This window comes from Grampus griseus (assembly GCF_964374135.1).
Source record: "Grampus griseus genome assembly, chromosome: 11".
Lineage (NCBI taxonomy): Eukaryota > Metazoa > Chordata > Mammalia > Artiodactyla > Delphinidae > Grampus > Grampus griseus.
In genome coordinates this window covers 11,056,128-11,077,508 of record NC_139005.1, presented here as the reverse complement: position 1 = coordinate 11,077,508, position 21,381 = coordinate 11,056,128, and the positions used below count along the sequence as shown (strand labels likewise).

Here is a 21,381-nt window from a genome sequence, read left to right as displayed (position 1 = left end):
TTCCATCCATTCTTCACTGTGCGAGGTTCTTGAGACCAGGCTGAGCCTGGAGCAGGGGACTTGGCAGTTGCCTCTTCCCAGTACAAGTCGGAGGTGACTTCTGTATATGGGAGCAGGCTGGGCCGAGGAGGTCTCTGGGGTATACGCTCTGATCATCTAGGCTTAAACAGGTCCAGTTTACTGTGGATAAGTGGATCTCAGAATGGTCAGTGCTCACTCTTTTCCCCATCACTGTTTCCTAGATTACAAGAACGATACTTACAGTAAGGGAGATCCCTGCAATACCATCTGCTGCCGTGAGGACCTGAACTCACTTAATCCAAGTCCTGGAGGTTGCTATGACACCAAGGTAACACGCTATTGGTTGTTTTGGTTTTTTTTTTAACTTTTTGTTTTATACTGGAGTACAGCCAATTAACAGTGTTGCACTGGTTTCAGGCGCACAGCAAAGTGACTCAGCCATACGTAACATGTAGCCATTCTCCCTCAAACTCCCCTCCCATCCAGTCCTTACTGGTTTTTGAATTTAATTTCTACCAGCACCTAGGCCTTTTCAAAGGCAGAGCTGCAGAGGTTTTTGTGGCATAAAACACAATAATGTCTCTAAACACAAACTCAATTCAGGAATCAGCTTTTTCAGAGATGCTGGTGGTAGGTCCTATTGCCTCACTTCCAGTTCCTGCTCGGCCACTCAGCCGTAAACCACATTATCTTTTATGCTTCTGTTTCCTCATCTGAAAAATGGAAGTAAGAGTACTTGCCTCGAGGGTCGTTGTGAAGAGTCAACACTTAATAGCTATAAAATGCTCACAACAGTACTTAGTGGGTTGTTTGTAAATACACACGATCGTGGTGGTGGTGGTGGTGTGGAGGTTTTCAGGGTTACCAGGCCGGCCCAAAGTCCAAAGAACATACCGAGAGCAGTGTGATTTCACGCTACACAGGAACTGAATGTAGCCGAAGGAACAAGTATTGGACCAGATGCTCAAGCAATAAAGGCTTTTCACTATGCTAGAATTGTTAAGTGCCGTAATGTGTCCACAATATAGGTAATAAGAAGTTTGCAGTGGGGCTGAAGCCCACTCATATAGGCTTGTGAGAACCAGTTGTTAAAATAGTTGACACCCAGTTGATAGCTTGAAGTGGTGGAATAGTTACATCGTGGAAATCAGCAAACACTACAAATTGGGGTCTTTTTCCCTCAGAGAGCTAGTTAGTTAAAAATTTACCAGGATTTGGGATGTCCAAGGTTGTGAGTTAGCCATTTAGCTGGTGGAAGGAATCATTCTACCACATCCTTTTGCACTTTTGGCTTGGGCATATGTCTTTTCATTTGCATCTCCAGTCCTAAATTCTAGAAGAAATCTGTTACAAGCGGAGTTAACTGTTCTATCTGACGCTCTGGTAACTGTAAGAATGCCAACCCCCCCATACCTTATTTTTTCTATCAGCTTAATGTCTAAACAGAAGATGCCTTAGAAGAGTTTGAGCCAAGCTTTAGCCTTAATGACTCTCAAAATGTTGTGTAAGAAAAATTTAGTGGATGTAGCGAGCCTGGCACACATGAAGCCCCAGTGAATGCTTTTGCATTTATTTCTTTTTAATGGCATTTGCAAACATTCAGTAAAGTGTGTGAAAAGTGTTATATCCATTCCAGAACACACAAAGAGAATGACTTGAACTGGGGAGAACCCAAGCCAAGCTTCCATCTGCCAAGTTTTACTTTCTTCAGGAGACAAGAGCCTGCCAATTTTTCATCAGAAAAGTCTCTGTTGAAGCATATACTTTAAAAATATCATTTCTCTTGAGCCATTTTGAATATGAGGAAAACCAGAAGTTATGAGACGTTTCCTGCTTTCCCCTCTAGGCTTAAGATCTGCTGCTACCCAATGTTCAAGTGTTTTTAAGAACCACGGACCTCACTTTTCATCGAGTTCCTTCTACTTTAATACTCGTTAGTGCCCTGATTCATAACAACTTTTACTGAGGAATTAATCTATTCTAGGCACTGCTTCAAGTATTTGCTCTCATTAATCCTTATGACAACTCTTCTATGAAGCAGAGTTTTTTACAAATGAGAAAACGGAGTCAAAATACGTTTTGGAGCTAGAATTCCAAACATGAGTAACCTGATTCCAGATCTCACACTTTTGGCGGTTCGTTTAACACACTTCTACTAGTCAGTGCACATTTGAATGCCAGATAGATGCAGAAGAACGTTATTGTGGAAGCCTGTAGGATTTCACTTTAAGGGGAGCTAATATTGTGACTTTGGACGAGGAGCAGGAGCGACAAGTACAGCAGGGATGTAGTCTAGCTTTTGCCCAGCGGTTTCCTAAAATGTCCCCCTCTCCTCTCTTTGCAGGTGGCAGATATCCACCTGGCGTCCGCGTACACAGCCTATGCCATTAGTGGGCCCACAGTACAAGGTGGCCTCCCTGTTTTTCACTGGAGCCGTTTCAACAAAACTCTCCATGAGGGAATGCCAGAGGCCTACAACTTTGATTTTATTACCATGAAACCAATTCTGTAACTTGACATGAAATGGAGGGAGATGAGATACAAAGGGCACTATTTTAACTACGTTTTCCCATTCAAACTTTTAGTCTTAAAATATATTCAATCCAGTCTATCACTTTCATTTTTCACTGCCAATTTTGTCATGTTTAAAACAAGCATTTACTACAGGGTGGAGCACTGTAGAAGAAAACATTACATACGATGAACGACAATACCGTTTTAGCACACAAGCTTATACACAAGAAAGTATGGTAGAAGCTGCTCCCTCGCTCACCAAAATCCGTTCTCTCTCTGCTTTTAAGCCTGGCCCCGCAGACCACACCTCCCAGGCTGCCCTGGGCAGCTGTGCCACGTGGCGGAGTTCTCGCGAGTGGACTCTTTCCAGGCCTGGCCCCTAACAGCCTGTACTGCTCATGCTGTTTCCCCTTCTCCCAGCTGGATGTGCTTGATGACAGAGCTCTAGGGGGTGGTGGGACCTGCAATAGGAATACGCCAATAGTGTTCTTTTCCTGGTCATTAGGAAGCAACAGCTGAGTCTTTTTCTGGCGCAGGATAGGCACATAATACAGCAAACTTTAACGTTGTCTCCCATTAGTTAAAAGCAGCATATCCAATCGGGGAGCAACTCTGCATAACAAACTTTTCTTTCAAAGCTGGAGAACTGTATGTGGTTTGAGTACCGTGGTACCGTCAAGTTAAGTTAAACGAGCCATACTGAACGGTGTAACAGTGACTCTCAACAAGGTGAAAGACTCCCAAAAGAAAAAGCAAAGAAACACAAGGGCTGAGAATAATCAGAATGAATCAGAGTACACAGGATGTGAAAAACCCAGCAGTTTATTTCAAAGTATAAATTTCAGGCTTGCTGAACAAAATCCCACTACAGTTAACACTTATACAGACAACACTCTACTGTACATTTAAAAAAGAAAAACCCCACAAAAACCTTCAAAACCTAATAAAAATTGGGCAACTTGCTATAGCCCAGTTTCTATTAGACATTAGGAAGGTCTTACATTGTCTTATTATTTACACTTTCAACTGCAATAAAGAAAAATCAGGATGCAAGTTTACTACAAAGGAATTATTTTTATATTTAAATTTGAAATGGTTGATAAAACACTAAAGCCAAGATTTCCCAAAAGGTGTTTGATTGCCCAGTTACCTTATTTACAAACAAATTTTTTTTAAAAGATGGCAATTAAATATAAATGATGGGTATTAACTGACTCTACAAATAAAAAAAAATGAAAAACTTATTTAGCATGATAAAATAATTTGACCAGAAGACAAAGCATGTATTTGTATCATCCTATTCCTCCCCACTGGCTGGCTCAAGGGGAATAAGTTTTAGGAACTGGATACACCTGCCGCACTAACAAAACACCTTATAGGAATTGTTCTAATCTTTTTCTTTTTTTTGTCCCAAAATTTTAAAAAAGGGGAGGGAGCCTCATTTGCCCAGTAAATAGTAAGGCAGGCAGAATCATACACTGGTTTTAGATAGAGTTATTTTCAATAATCTAATACTGGGACATGGTATTTCTGGAAATTAAAATAAAACAGGCCAATGATAAAGCTAAAGTAATGAATAAATCATAGGATACTGAAATAGCCCAAGAAGGAAAGTCCCGGAGAACACTTGGAAGTGTTTGCCGTAACCTACTGTGCTAAGATCACAGTGTATAAAGGTGAGAGAGGAGGATACCACAGGCATTATTTTCTTAATCTTGTACAGTACTGGAAAATTCGCAGAATAAGACAAAAGTGTATGCAGTATTGACACCTTGCTGCATAAATGATCATTTTGAAAGTGTAAGCAAAAGAGCAAACAACAAAAAAAAGCTACGTTAACACTTAATCCAATATAGCAAGAGAACTGTATGGTGCGGCCCACCTAAGGAGTTCTGCTGACAGGTGGTCCTAAGATTCCAAGCTCCTTGCTTTAGGTCATTTTTTTCAATTAAACCTTTCATTTACTATCTGGCAATGGGGGTCAGGAGAGTGGGGAACACCTCTCTGTGAGGCAAATGGTATCCCAATAAACACTCACTTCTCAAGGAAGAAAGCTCTACTCTTCACTTCTCTCATAAACTTCTACTGTGTTAAACAGCACACAGTTTTCTGCATATTTTAAAAAGTGAGTCCAGAGAAATAGAGGGATATAGTTACCTCATAAAGTTACCTGTTAACAACAGATGTCTTTGTATGTAATTTATAAATTTACTGGCAAGAACATAATTTTAAAATGTGAGGCTTACACTTAAAACAGGGTGAAGATTACTCTGACAAAGTGCAAAGTAGAGAGTAACAAATATCACAATTACCTTTAAATGTCATATAAACATCCTATATTTCAGGCTGAAGTATCAGAAGTTTCCAGGATTTCCAATGAGGCAATACTTACACAAGTATTGTCAGGCTAAAAAGGTAGCAAACTTGCATTCCCAAAATGGGATTATCAAGTTTATTTATAACACTCTGTGAAAAGATATTGTGAAATAAAAAAAGGTACCATGGAGTGTGAACTGCTATTAAAAAAAATCTGTAACCAGTAGCTATTTCTAGTTGAGTCCTCCATTCTCTGTCCCCAAAGAAACAAACCAAACAAAAAGAAAGTACTCCTCAACATGAAAACCTGCCCCAAATAAAAGCCTAGAGTTCTAGCCTAGCACCCATAAGTAACTCCAATATAGCTGCTGCCTATAAATCCCATGGCAGGCTAACTGAAGGAGACCATCTCATAATATCTTTTCCCTCAAATAATCACAATTTCTCTTTGTACCTTCCCTCCACCACCTGTAATAAAGTTTTATTTTACTGTAGAAAATCTATTTTTAGGGTTACTATTTAAGTATTTTTTTTCTCTGACAGAAATGACACAATATAGGCTAAAATAATATTTTCATTCTACTGGGCTTTCTTCACCTGATTATATAATGCTATGAAAGCTTTAAACAAAAAAAAAAAGGATTAGTAAATATAAATAAAAAACGTTCACCAAGGGCACCTTTCTAGGCTAGGTAAGCAAATTATTATCAAGTGACCACAAAACCGGTCAATAAAGAACAATTTCGAACGTGGGCTTTCTATTCTGTAGACAGGAATGATCTTGAACACATAATTAATACTGCAACCATTGCAGGTAAAAACATATATACATGCAGATATCAGATAGGTGCTCACACACATCTAGAAGATCATCAATTTCTCCCTTTAAAGTTTCATTGGCATGACATTGGCAACTTCTTTACCATCATCATTAGTACTAGAATGAGTAACGTCTACATAGTTGGTTGGCAAATACAATTAGTGGAAACTTTAATTCTTATTGTGGTCTCATTTTCTGAAAGCAAAAGGAAGATTTTGGATTTACTTTTGGCAATCTGTAGGCTTTCTTCAGCATCAATCAGACTTCACACCCAACACGACAGTACACTGACCGGTAAAAGTCTCTAAAGAGTTTCTTTACAACTAGAATGCTTCCTTATTACAAGCCACCGAAGTTGCAAACAAAGCAGCATTAATATTGAAGCCATAGCTCCTGCTTATAATTCCAGGAAAAATTAATGACTGACTTATTTAAGAAGGTAGGAGTATGAATTCAAATATGATATGGGAAGATGACTGGAAAATTTGTTTCACAAACTCCACAAATTCCTTTCCACGTATGGCCAACCACGCTCTCACCCCCCAAATTACACCACCTCTCCTGTCTTAAGCTATCTACACTCAAACATGTACCTGATACCACGTATAGCTGGCACTCATAATGAAAATCCATGACCTAAGCTGAACTTGATTAAAACTTTGAAGAAGAACAGAGAAGCACAGAAGTTATATCTAATTGTTACATAAAATGACTCCAAAGGATATACTTTAAAAATCCTATCCAAAGCTGACATACAGTAAATCAGACAAAACTTAGCACCATCAAAACAAAGTTAAAAGATTAAGACAGGAAGAATGACAGGAGAATAAAGAAGAAACGGAGCTTTCCCTTTGATAGTTTACTCACTGTATTTTGTGAATTTTACTATTTACTTCCTTCGAAAGAATACTATGCTTTGGGTGATAAGGTAAACTAGAATTGCTTTCATCATCTCTAAAACCTTGTGCAACATAGATACCAAAATATATTTGAAGGAAAATTTTCTTACACAACGTGGTGCAAAAATAAAAAGCATTTATATTCTTGGAAGAAAAGAGCAAGTCAGATTTTTGGAGTTAAATGTAGTGATGTCACTGATGAGACTATTTATAAAAGGCTTGGTCTAAAATTTACTTGAGGGAGATGTGCTACGTTTGGTGGAGATAAAGGAGAAATGAGGGTGAAAGGCTGTCAGGGAAGAGTAAATAATAATGGACAAACGGCCCTGTTTACTTTTGTCGTTAATCTTTAAGGCACAAAATAAATGGAAAAACCAGATTAGAAAAGGGAGGGCCCATTGCAGATCTTTTTCATCTAACTGACAACCCAGAAGAGACAAAAGAAAAGATGAACAGATCCTTTCCTGTGTTCAAATTAACCTATTTTAAACTATTTAACCATTTTGCTTTTTATTTTTTCTTTGGGTTCCATTTAGATTCAGTTTAAATCATTTATCTATGAACCTACAGATCTCTGAGAAGCAGAATCATGCCAGATACATACCTCAAATCCTTTGATCTACTTACTTCACACTGGAAGAGAGGTAAATTTGAGAATGAAAATGGGAGATTCCACTGCAATAAACATATAAATACAGAAAAGCACAAACACCCACACATATACCCCAGCCTCAGAACTAAAGCAAGGTGCAATTTACATTTCAAAACCTTGAAGCGTGAATTGTTCAGGAAAAGATTCTGCTTTATGGGCTGAGTTTATTCTGATTATAAACAAATGTAATGTATATACACATCTGTCCAAGAAATCTTGCACAGTGTGGATTTTACAATGGGTATCATGCACAAGATTAAAGCGAGACCCAAATGTGGAACTTTTGAAGAAAGAGGAAGAGATAAAGGCCCCAAGGTTTAACTGCTCTGGGAAGAAGAGATCACATCCGTTGACTGAGGATCACAGAAAGGTCCGAAACGTCCATAAATATCCTTGGCTCGTACTGCAAAGTAGTATTTGCTTCCAGATACAAACTGGGTGAGAGTGCATGCCATGGGCAAGGGAAGCGCCTTTACTTCTCCAATCTTCTTCCACTGGGAGGGCACAGTGGCACTGGGCTCCTCATGGTAAGCGTACAGATGGTAGCTGTCGACGGCGGCACAGCTTCTGTCCACCTCGAGGACGCTCCAGGACAGCACAATGCCGTTTTGACTCTGCACCCGGGCTAACTTCAAGTGCGGCTTCTGAGGCGGAGATGTGCTGGCGGCCTCTGGGGGCAGGCGCTGCGGCTGCGGGGCTTCTGGTAAGGGCGCCGGGTGCACAGGGCGTGAGGGGGGCTCCTGGAGGAGGAAGAGGCACGCCAGTTTATAATGGCCACAAAGAGGGCCGCTGCTGAAGGGAGAGCACAGCACCCTAGAGAACATTTAGAGGGGCTTCACCTTACACCAAGAACCCTGGGAGACACCAGACCCCATGCCATTTCTGGCAAGTTCTAGTTGATGATTTGTAACCAGTAACGCCCCGCACGATGAGAGCTAAGGCTCCTCCCACTCTACGTCTGAGGTCTAAAATACTGAGTTTTCCTTGGGAAACAAAAGCCCTTGCTGATGGAGCATCATCTTGATAAAAACTGAAATAAGCATCTACTTCTAACAAAATAATTTATGATTTGATGATCTGTACTACAGATATTTTAATATAACATTTTTAAATAACATGTGTGGCAGTCTATCATGTAAAATTTGAGTATCAACTCTACTTTCATTTTCAAACTGCTTTCCCATATAAAGACAGCAGCGTATTCTCATAAGAAAGCGCATTTAACGCTGAATGTATTTTTTTTCCCTTGGTCAGCACAAAAAAGGTGACATTTATATTGGACTGTGAAAGACAGAATTTAGAAATGTAGAAATAGTCACAGACCTTTCTGCCAGTAGGTAAAAGCATGTTATTTAGATATCGGGTATGTGAAGAAGAACATACACATTTGGAAAGGTAAGTTAAGGCCAGATGACGAAAATGTATGAGGTATGACCTTGGGTTGGTTACTCAACCCCTCTGTACATTAGCGGCCATACCTATAATAAAGGTATTAAATAAAAACTAAAGTTAGAACGTGAAAAGATACTTTTTAAAATATCCTTTTTAATACTCCAAAATGCTCTTTTTAATTTAACCATGAGTTTAAAATGGTCTATTTCACTTTGCATGCCCCAGATGTGGACTATACACTGTTCACGACCACAAGCAGACTCAGTAATCCTCAACCATCATTCCCTACAAACATTTGCTCACAATGGTAAGGTCTATTTTCTTCAATAAACTTCTGCTGGAGACACAGAAGACCTGTCATTTCCTTTTGATATAACCAGTTTAAAGAAAAAGGTACCAACTGCAATGATATTTGACGGCTTTACAGGTGAGAATTTTGTGAAACCAAGCATCCACACTTACAGTATGCACTTGTGGTGGTCGGTGATGCACTGTGAGCTGAGGTCCTGTTGATCCCAGGGTTAATCCATTGTTTACAACATATGTAGTTGCTTGAGGCACTCGAACTGTAACACCTATAAAAGAAAATTCAGTGACAAAATTAGAATTCTATTCCAAATTTGGTAGAACACTGAATTAAACATTTAAAGTCAGTAAAGTGATGTTTTTAAAATTCAAAAGGAAAAATATTTCTATTTTTCCATAAGTCTATACTCAGCTAAAGTATTATTTGAGCATGAGGATAAAGAAACTCTCACATATGCGAGCTACCAAAATAAAATCTACCTCTGTGAACTTTTCCTCAAGTAGCCACTGCAGGATATATGCTCCCCAAATGAGAGAGGAAATCAAGAAAGAGGAGAACAGGAGACTTAGTGGACAGGAGAGAAATAAATGCCGTCCCTACCAAAAGGACTATAACCGAAAATCCTAGAACGCTGAAACACTGGAGCTGTAGACATGTACAAGGCAAACAGGTCGGAATGGAGCAGTGTGACTCTAAAGAGAGAAAGCTTGAAGCTATCTTCACAGAGATCGCTGCCGCCTCCAGGACAGGGAAGTTATCCTTGCCTTGCGTTAATGAGGTTCCTCTTTCTTTCCATGCCCTGCTGATCAGCTGAGGATACTCATTTCATCCAACAGAAAACTCTTCTGACATACATCAGGGCAACAAACGCAGAAAATTTAGAAGCCACCCATGCCTCAACCATATTCCTGCCATATATTCAGTACCACCATGTACCCTGACTGGGGTGAGCCCAGTTTCCCAGAATTCATTCATGACACAGTTGACTGATCTCCCCAGAGAAAGCTCTTGTAAACTTGAGAAAGCTAAAGCCAGAATGTGAACCAAAGACTCTGCTTAGTTTATTTTCTCCTAGAAGCCATCACCTAATAATGGCATTACTGAAGTTTCTTTAAACAGCTGGATTTGCCCTTGCTATTAAATTTTGCAAAACTAAATATTTTTAGTGATACATATATAGATTGCAAAACCATACAGAAAAACAGAAAGTAAGGATGATGGTTACCTCTGATAGAAAGGGAGAGGGATGCAATTAAAGGCGGGCATATAGTAGACTTTTGGATACTGATAAAGCTCTATTTCTTAGGCTGGTGGGGAGTTCATATGTGGTTCATTTTGCCATTTTTCTTTAAATTTTAAATATATCTTTTACAGAAACTTGTTTGTATGATATATTTTACTACTAAAAAAATATATATATATATTTTTTTCCATTTATATACACATACATATACATATGGAAATTACAAGTTACCTTTAACATTTTCCCATCTTTTATTTCTCAGCCACTTTCCATACCTTTAAGACTCTCTCATTGGAGGCTATCTTTTACCATTATCTCCATCTGGGCTAAGTCACAATTGATCATTCCCACTTTATCTAGGCAAGGTGTCTCAACAGAGTACAGACCAACATCAAATAGGGTACTGTGATAGTACAGGCCATAAGTAATTAAATTGAAGACAACACCCAGAACACATATCAGATAATATACAAGTCCAATTTTTCTGGTTAACTCTCCTAAGGGAAGAAAAATGAATTAATAATAGTTTTAATATGATATTTAGCACTTTTTGCTAAATCTAATGTCAATATAAGCTACTCCAGCTAAGTGCTAAAGAACTACGTGTAACTTGGAGCCATATACAGGAAGAGTCTCTTACTATTTTGGGGATTGACCTGCCGAACAGCAGGAGCCTGCATAACAGTTCCTCGCAGGGAAGCCTGAGCTGGTGGTGCGGGGAGAGCTGTATAAACCACTTGATGGTTTGCAGGAGCTCTTGGTACAGGGAGCCTCGTGGTCACCTGAGTTACTGGACGATGCGTTACATTCACGGTGGTTGGAGCTAATGAAAAGCAGAAAAATATATTAAAAATGCAGTAAATGTTATGCTAAGTAAACAGTATTAAATGATAATTAATTTTATACAAAATCTGATTTACTATAATAAAGAGAACTAGAGACAAGCGACTCCTTTTGTAATCGTGGAAGGTAAGAATGACAGGGCCAATCAAAATTAATACTACTACAATCCAAGCTTCAGAAGAAAAGAGTACCTCAACCAGGTCCAACGCCCTTCCTACTCTAGTTTAACTAGATTAAATAAGCAAGTGAAGATGAAGAAAGGGTTTAGACCTTGAGAGTATGATCTTATAGGAGTGATTTAAAAGAGTAAATTTTCCCTTCCTCAGTGTTAAATTATTCTTAGCAGAGTGGAACTTTCGGCCCTCCAGGCCTTCTACCGATGGGTATAAATCCAAGAGAGTAACTCTGTGTTCCCCCAGTTTAAAAAAACTGGCTATTATAATTGACATTTTCTTCAGATGAGCCAAACCATTTCTTACTCAAAACAATAAAACACCCATTAAAATACAGGCTTCTTCCTTCTCTACTGTGGCATTCCTCCTAATTTATGTTCCAGAGAGCATTAATGCCTTGAGTGATATTAACACATATTTATCAAAATATGAGTCCTAGATGTTCACTGACAGCATAGAAATACAGTAATGATTTCAGGAGTTAACAGTTTCTTGTTAATAACTCTCTGAATTAGAATTTCATTTTATAAATGACCACATATTAACTATATAATAAAAATCAATAATAAATATACTTTCATATGGAAAAATGGGCTCTATAATAAAATAAATTTGGAGGTAAACACTGGATATAATAAAGAGACTGCTTAGTCTTTACATATCCTAACTTTCAACGTGAGTCTTTCAAAAGCGGAAAAAAGTAAAGTATACAAGGAGGAATACTTATCTCTTCATCTCCTTATTCCCCATTTTACTATCTGTATTGTTCATGGGTTTGCATAATGACATTTCCTTCTAAATTATCTAAATTAGGTGACTGTCATTTTAATTTATTTCACTGGATCAAATTCCACGTGAGCTCAATGTATACCTTAATGAGAAGAGTGCTTATATAAGCATTTTGCAGATAAATCTCTTACGCAATAGGCTATTTTTTGAAGAAGACAACCTGTCTTGATTGGCTTCTAAACAGATTAGGAGACACAGGCGACATCTTGAAAATGTCTGATTTATAGTTTCTTGAGAGGTAGCAGGTAAAATATTAGTGGTTCTGACAGTAGTGTTAGGCCAGTTAAAACTATTTCTAGTTAAGAATCATTTAAAAATTCTTGTTTGATCAGTCAATTATAACTTCTTGGTTATAATCAGAATGAATCATTACACTCATCCCTTCCAGAGAAACTATATTCATTTCTGCTGTTTACAGTGGCAAAGACATATATAATTGAACTCTTCTTTATAACTATTCTGTATCAGTGCTGCTACTTGAGACTGTCCACGAAATTAAGTCATACTGCATTCAAAAACATACACTGCCTTCAAAGTAACAATGAGGACTATTCTTAATTTTCTGTCTAATCCTTTTTTAAAATACTTTATAGTTTTTATAACTTATTACTAACATAATTAGGGTTAAAATCCAATTCATCTCAAGGGAATGAGAAGACAAGCCACAGACTGGGACAAAATATCTGCAAAAGACATATTTGATAAAGTACTATTATCCGAAACATACAAAGAACTCCTAAAAATCAACAATAAGAAAATGAACAACACGATTAAAAAGTGGACAAAGAATCTGAACAGACACCTCACTAAAGAAGATAACAGATGGCAAACAAGCACACGAAAAGATACTCAACATAACATGTCATTAGGGAGATGCAAATGAAATACCAATGAGATTCCACTACACCTATTAGAATGGTGAAAATCTAAAACACTGACAATACCAAATGCTGGATGTGGAGCAATAGTTCCTCACACTCATTGCTGGCAGAAATGCAAAATGGTACAGCCACTCTGGAAGACACTTTGGCAGTGTCTCACAAAACCAAACATATTCTTCCTGTATGATCCAGCAATCACGCTCATTGGTATTTACCTAAATGAGCTAATTTTCTGTCTAATCTTTCCATTCCATTTCATAGTCATATTTCACTGCAGGCAAAACTAAAGTTTCAGCTTAGTGATTCAGCATATTTACCTGAAGGTAGTAAGTGTATGGTTGTCTGAGATGGTCCACTTGTTGGCACCCCAGATGGCTGAAGAGGTGGTGCTGGCTGGATGGGTTGCAGTGGTCGAGATATAGGCTGAGAAGAGCTCATGGTTGACACAGGAGTGTGATTTATCTTTTTAGGGTCTGTTAATTAAAAGTGAGACAATATGATTATTGATAGAAGAAAATTAGAAATACAAGTTTATCCTTGCCATTCAGTCACATGTACCCCTAAGAGAACGATTTCTTTGTATTTTAATTAAGTGTACTTTTGCCAATTTGAAAACCAAGTCAGGACCTTAAACAATTCACTGTTGGCTCTATCACAGATTCTAATTCACATTTAAAGAAAACACAGTTTTACTTTTTTTTTTTTTTAACGAACGAATCCTACTTCTAACTCAATACAACAAATTTAAGGCTTTAGCAACTGCTACTTTAATACTTGAGTGTTGATGAAGAACAATGCACTTTAGAGGGGAGAATTGAAGTAACACTCAGTGGTGGGGCAATGGAAAGAGGCTCCAAGAGGCAGGGGTGATAGAAAGGGAACTGACAAGAGCACTGATAACAAACTTTGCTTACTTTACTTTTTTATCTAGAACCAGCCTTACCTGTGTCTTCTCAAAAATAACCTGTATTTATTTTTGTGCTCTAGGAAATTCCTTCCATTAAGATTTCTCTATTAAAAAAAATAGTAAAAGCAATACAGAAAATCTGAAACTTTTAAACAATAATCAGACGGGCATGAATTCAACCCTGACAAATGATGGCACAAATCTTCCAATTTTACATCAGTTTTATAAAAAAAAAAAAAAAAAATTGACTTTAATGTCACATAATGAATTGTATAGCTAATTAATTTTGTTTTCCTAAAACCAACTTAACTATCTTATTCCCTAAAACGTAATTTTTAAAAATCTTTAGTTTTAAAAAAAATTTAATGTCTTTAAGGTAAAATAATTAGCACCTGATCCTATTAGATTTTCCACATGTATTATATAATTACCACCACAAAGTTTTACAAATATGTCTGTGAACAGTTATTCTCAAATAAGTTTGAGAAATACTTTATAGCTTGAATCATTCTTGGAGATTTACACTGTAAATTAGCATAGCAAAGGCTCGGAGAAATCTGTATTAAGGAAAAAATCCATATAATTTTAACTCAGCATTTTCCAAGCATATTTAACCATGAACTTTTATCACAGAACACCTATTAACACTGTGGAAGAATAACTGGGAAAATTGGTTAATATCTAACCAATATAATTTCTAAATATTATAACTCAGAATAATATTGAGAATTCTGGGTGTGCATGGTTTTTAACATTACTTTCATTTAACATCTACATTAAAACACACACACACATGGAAAAAACATTTAATTTAAAGTCAAAAGACTTGGGTTTAATTTGCACTCTGAATCTATCCTCAACTCTAAAATGAGCAGTATAGGGTTATTGTAAGGATCAAGTGAAATAACAGATATAAAAGGAGAGGTGTTCCGCAAGTCAAATATTCTCCTAGTTGCTCTGTTTTCCTTTATGCCTTGTTCATATACATTCAAGATTTGATTTCTATTTTTTAATTCTAATCTTAAAAACCCTCTTTCTAAAAAGGACACAAATAATGGGGTAGAGATCTGTATTCACTGAATATAATGGATTAAGAGAGAAAAATGGTATCAAAGCATTCCTTAGTAGGATTACTTATATTTAAGTACCTTGTGAAGCTCCACTCTCTTCATCATCCATTGTCAGATCAATGACCCCACCTGAATCGTTGCCTGTGGCTTTTCCACTCTGAAAAAAACAAAACATCTGCATTTTGCAAAGAAAACTCTGGCAGACATGAGGAAAATAAAATAATACTGAGGGGAAACAAGGATAATGCACAGCCTGGTTCAGTTTGGACACCTAATGGCTTCACCTGAAGAAAGAGTGTTTGTCAGATAAATGACCCAAGGATACTCATGAGCTAAATATGTGCCACATAAAAAATAACTTTGAAATCCTTTCACAATAAATTTTTTTTTAAATTACACTGTCAATTGCATAGAGCTATTAAAGTGACGATCAAGTGTGTTAAGTGATTAACTGTAAACAATTCATTTTCTTTTTTTTTAATTTTCTTTTTTTTTTAACTTTTTCTCTTTTTTTTTTTTTTTGATGTGGACCATTTTTAAAGTCTTTGCTGAGTCTGTTACAATATTGCCTCTGTTTTACGCCTTGGTTTTTGGCCCCGAGGCATGTGGGATGCCATTACCCCGACGAGGGATTGAACCCACACCCCCCACATTGGAAGGCGAAGTCCCAACCACTGGACTGTCAGGGAAGTCCCATACAATCCATTTTCTAACATTTAAATGCTGACCAATCCTACACTAAGTTATCAACGTTAATTCACAAAAACACCAAAGGCAACTTTAAAGCCAGAATTAGGTTACATAAAATAATATATTTTCCCCTGAAGAATGCTGTCGTTTGATAGGATGTGATGTGCTGTAATCAACTGCCATCTAAGTTGACTGAAGTCCACCCACTGCCCAAAATCATTAGAAATGTAATTAAAAAATTTAACTACATAATAGCAACAAAAAAGGAAAGCAGTACAAAACAGACCTGAAGAGCCAAGATCTTCAAGTCAAAAAGACTGAGTGCATCTTTTAGTTCCAACACATACAAGCTATGTGAATTTATGTTAAAAGCACATTTCCTCAATTTCCAAAATTTGGATATGAAGTCTATTATAAGGATTAATGCAAATATGCATACAAAGAGCCTAACACCAGGCATGATACATGGTAACTGCTTAATAAATGCTAATCATAATTACTTTATGATATATCAACTCCAAATGATTAAGGCTTTCATCTATAAAACTCCAATTTTGCAAAATTAAATAATTCTTTGACGTTAGATATTCAGGCCAAATCCAAACACAATGATGTAATTCTAAATCTTACACTTATAAACCTTTCTTTGATAATGACTTCATAGAAAATGACTTGTTTACAAACATCACAAATCTGAAAAATCCAAAATGAAAAGTTCTTAACAAACCTTGAAGAATATAACAGAATCCACTTGCTACAACAGATCTATATGGTCCACTTTTCAAACTAAGGTCCACTTTTAAAATTAAGTTTTAAATTCATCAAAAATTACTAGACAAACATGCAAACACCAGTAAAGTAGAACCCAACTAAAGACAAAAAGATAGTCAATAAAAATAACTCCAAGTGGAGCCAGATGTTGAATTCAGCAGACTTCAAAGCAGCTGTTAAAAATATGCTCAAAGAATTACTAGAACAAATAATCCTAAAATTTATATGGAATCACAAAAAAACCAGAATTGCCAAAGCAATCCTGAGGGAAAAAAACAAAGCTGGAGACCTAACACTCCCAACTTCAGACAATAAACAAAGCTACAGTAATCAAAACAGCATAGTATTGGCATAAAAACAGACATATGGATCAATGGGTCAGAATAGAGAGCCCAGAAATAAACCCACACACCTACAATCAATTGACCTTTGACAAAGGAGGCAAGAATGATACAATGGAGAAAAGACAGTCTCTTCAGTAAGTGATGTTGGGAAAGCTGGACGGCCACATGTAAATCAATGAAGATAGAACACTCCCTCACACCATACACAAAAATAAACTAAAAATAGCTTAAAGACTTAAATATAAGACATGATACCATAAAACTCCAAGACAAGAACATGGGCAAAACATTCTCTGACATAAATCATAGCAATGTTTTCTTAGGTCAGTCTCCCAAGGCAACAGAAATAAAAGCAAAAATAAACAAATAGGATCTAAAGAAACTCATAAGCTTTCGCACAGCAAAGGAAACCATAAACAAAACGAAAAGACAACCTTTGGACTGGGAGAAAATATCTGCAAACGATATGACTGACAAGGGCTTAATTTCCAAAATATACAAACAGCTTATACAACTCAATAACTAAAAATCCAACAACCCAATCAAATGATGGGTAGAAGATTTAAATAGACATTTCTCCAAAGAAGACGTACAGATGGCCAATAGGCACATGAAAAGATGCTCAACATTGTTAATTACCAGAGAAATGCAAATCAAAACTACAATGAGGTATCACCTCAAACTGGTAAGAATGGCCATCATTGAAAAGTCTACAAACAGTAAATGCTAGAGAGGGTATGGAGAAAAGGGAATTCTCCTACACTGTTGGTGGGAATGTAAATTGGTTCAACTGCTATGGAGAAAAAGAGGCTCCTTAAAAAACTGAAAACAGAGTTGCCACATAATCCGGCCATCCCATTCCTGGGCATATATCTGGAGAAAACTCTAATTCAAAAAGATACATGCACCCCAATGTTCACAGCAGCACTATTTACAATAGCCAAGACATGGAAGCAACCTAAATGTCCACTGACAGATAAATGGATAAAGAAGATGTGGGATTATATATATATACACACACATACACACACACTCGTATATACATATACATACATACATACATATAATGGAATACTACTCAGCCATAAAAAAGAATGAAATATTGCCATTTGCAGCAACTTGGATGGACCTAGAGATTATTGTACTAAGGGAAGTAAGTCAGACAGAAAGACAAATATATGATAACACTTATACGTGGAATCTAAAATATGATACAAATTGACTTATTTACGAAACAGAAACAGACTCACAGACACAGAAAACAAACATGGTTACCAAAGGGGAAAAGGGGGGGAGGGATAAATTAGGAGTTTGGGATTAGCAGATACAAACTACTATATATAAAACAGATAAACAACAAGGTCCTACTGTATAGCACAGGAAACTATATTCAATATCTTGCAATAATCTATAATGAAAAAGAATATATACATATGTATAACTGAATCACTTTGCTATACACCAGAATCTAACACAACATTGTAAATCAACTATACTTCCATTTTTAAAAAATGAAAAAAATATGTCAAAGAATTAAAGGAAAATACGATATTAACAGATGTGCAAATAAGAAATCGCAAAAGTAGAAAATGAGAAAAACAGGAAGACAACAGAAAAATTAAGATAGAATATTAAAAAATCAACACAAAATAAAAGTAGGAAAAAAGTACTCAGAAACAAAAAAACAGATGACATATTTTTTAAATTACAGAACAGCAGACCTAAATTCAACCATATCAACGACTAAATGGAATGAAATTTCCTATCAAAATTAGGGATTGTCAGATGAAATAATATATCAAGAAATCAAGAAATAACTAGTTTTCTTCTCCTAGATACTCACTTTAAATACAAATACACAAACACTAAAAAAAGCAAGCATAAAAAAACTGTTAAATCACATTAATGTTAGACAACATATAAAGAGGTAAACCTTATAACGATAAAACAGTCAATTTGTCTATTTTATTGTTTTCACTCATGTTTTGATGCTCTATTATAAGGTGCATATTTTTCTATAATGTATAATATAATAGGAAGAGAAGATCTATAATCAATGATCTAACCTACATTATATTTTTATTTACCATAACCTGACTGATAAAATTCATCTATTATCACATACTGCAGGTAGTTTCCTGGTTATATTTTCTTCTTGAGAAATAAAACTGAATTATTTCAATAACTATTAACAGCAATTATAAGACAGTCATGATAGCTGGCACTATTCCCATCAGGCTCTGTGCTAAGTGTTTTATCAATACATTCATTAACAAATTTAACCTTTACAATAATCCTGAGGTTGAGACCAGCATTAGCCATATTTTATAAGTAAGAAATCAAGGTGTTAGATAACTTATTCAAGGCTTACACATTATTAAGTGACAGGAGGCACTGTCTGACTCTAGAGCTTATTATTTCTATGCCACTAGGTGCAAATTTATATATCTTCACATTTTTTCTGCCATCAATTCTGAGAAAACTTATGTAATCAGAGACATTACATGCCTATATCTGCATTTACACACATTACAGAATTACTCAATTTGAAACTATTAAAAAACATCTTAGTTGTATCAAATAGGTTTTAATACTAAGAATCTATTTTATTAAAAAGTTACTTAATCATGTGTCCTTCCCGCAAAATGAGACCACTCTCATTAAGTGAACACTAAGAAAATTTCAAGAAAGCAAAGATACTGGCTTTGTAGGTTTTTTGGGGGGTTTTTTGGTTGTTGTTTTTTTTTTTACTGAAACAAATAAGAACATATTTGAAAGGCTAGAGTAGGGCACTTCAACAATTGCAAGGGAAGTTATAAATACAGAAGACCTGGTTGTTCACTCCACACACATCTCTCCAAGGGGACTTGGGAACTACAGGCAGGCTTGGTTGGCTACCAGGAATGTGACCCTTAGAAAGTTTACGTTAATAAATGATAATTTTCTTATGTACTCCTTAAACAGTGTCATACTGGCTTATCAGGATTGATTTGCACAGACATCAAGTCTGACAATGCACACCTGGTTTCATTGTTGGGGTCCTGAGTTTTGACTGCCATGGCTGGTTACAAAGAAAGAGGCAGCTGTATAGTCAGCTCAGACCCTGATACTCAGTCAGTCTTCTCTGGGCAAAGACTATTGGCACATGTCCCTGCAGTTAATAACCAGAGAGACAGCACATCCTGTGCAGTGCTGGATAGGAGAGAATATGGAGGCCTCAGCCTGACCGCACTTAATCCCACTTGATGCATATATTTTTCCTGCTGTTTTTGCTCTCTACCTTTTGCTGTGATAAACCATAACCATGAGCATAACCTGTCACAGGTCTTATAAGTCCTTATAGCAAATAAACAAAATTGAGGCTGATCTTGAGTCCCTCAAAAAAGTAATATAAAACTACAGATGTGGCAGAAAAAGATTTCTATACTGTTTTACAACATGCGATGATACTTCGAATAATGTTTTTCACCATATGAAATATATTAGTAATGTACTGTATGAAATGAGATCTATGAATAAAATATGCAGTAATAACTCATTATATAGAATATGTTAATAAATACTTATTTGGAGGACATTAGAGAAATCTTCAAGGACTACGAAGAGAATATTTTACACATTTAATTATTTTCAAATTAGCTATGTCTGAACAACGATCATTTCCATACAAGCCATCCAGGTTCCTTCTAATTTATAATAGCCTTAAAGTGTTCAGAAGTACAACTAAGTAAGATTTGGCAGAGAAAAAAGAAGCTGGCAGAGTATACTTAGAAAGTTAACAGTCTAAAGAATCACAAGCTACCTGTTTCATACCAGAGTCTACTTGCTACTAAGCAACATACAGGGGAAAAACCTAACGATAATTTCTTAATATATCTTCAAAAAACAATAGTGTTGGGGCTTCCTTGGTGGCGCAGTGGTTGGGAGTCCGCCTGCCAATGTAGGGGACGCGGGTTCGAGCCCTGGTCCCGGAGGATCCCACGTGCTGTGGAGCGGCTGAGCCCGTGCACCACAACTACTGAGCCCGCGTGCCACAACTACTGAGGCCTGCACGCCTAGGGCCCGTGCTCCGCAACGGGAGAGGCCACGGCAATGAGAAGCCCATGCAAGGGAGAGTAGCCCTGGCTCACCGCAACTAGAGAAGGCCTGTGCGCAGCAGCGAAGACCCAACGCAGCCAAAAATAAATAAACAAAATGAATAAATTTATTTAAAAAAAAACAGTGTTACCTTAATCAAGGTATTCAGCACAACAACAAAAATTTTATTTGTAACCCAAAAGAGCCAGTAAAGCATCAATTTATAACTGGCAGCACATATATATTTCTTATCATATAATAAAGCTTGCATATTATATTTATTATTTAAATCCGTAACTGGTACTCATTCAAAGCTGAAAATCTTTTTTTGACCAGGCATGACTTGGGCAGGTTAGCTCCCTAGTCATGCTACTTGTATGTGTTTTTCATACAATGGTATTGAATTACTCTTCCTGTAAGCCAAATAAGATAACCACTGAGAGCTTAATATTTGGCTGCACTGTCTCTCCGCTACCTGATGCAGTCTCTTACTATTTCAGGCGTCTTTTGGATCGACTGGTTCATCAAAATGTAAGTTATACAATGCAATGTAAAGTAAAACATTTTAGATTCTAAAACCTGTGAAGTGGGGAGTAACACATGATGTTTTAGAATTTCTAGAACATAATAAGCAGCTGGGTGTTACTGGATTTTATATTATTTTGCTTTGTT

The 21,381-nt window shown here is 36.6% G+C and overlaps 2 protein-coding genes across 4 annotated transcripts in view; one reads left to right on the top strand and one right to left on the bottom strand.

Annotated features, from left to right (window-relative positions):
* Positions 1-3,205, top strand: part of PLBD1 (phospholipase B domain containing 1) — a 68,692-nt gene extending 65,487 nt beyond the window's left edge. Inside the window, exons 10-11 of the mRNA XM_082666605.1 lie at positions 243-349; positions 2,366-3,205. Of these exons, the coding sequence (XP_082522731.1) occupies positions 243-349; positions 2,366-2,533 (275 nt within the window). The 3' untranslated portion in view covers positions 2,534-3,205. The remainder of the gene's footprint in view (positions 1-242; positions 350-2,365) is intronic.
* A 136-nt stretch (positions 3,206-3,341) lies between these two features.
* Positions 3,342-21,381, bottom strand: part of ATF7IP (activating transcription factor 7 interacting protein) — a 127,475-nt gene continuing 109,435 nt past the window's right edge. For all 3 annotated transcript variants that reach the window (XM_082666603.1, XM_082666604.1, XM_082666602.1), the window contains 5 exons: positions 14,906-14,984; positions 13,168-13,323; positions 10,805-10,987; positions 9,077-9,189; positions 3,342-7,962 (listed from right to left, as the gene is read on the bottom strand). In XM_082666603.1, the coding sequence (XP_082522729.1) occupies positions 7,540-7,962; positions 9,077-9,189; positions 10,805-10,987; positions 13,168-13,323; positions 14,906-14,984 (954 nt within the window). In that variant the 3' untranslated portion in view covers positions 3,342-7,539. The remainder of the gene's footprint in view (positions 7,963-9,076; positions 9,190-10,804; positions 10,988-13,167; positions 13,324-14,905; positions 14,985-21,381) is intronic.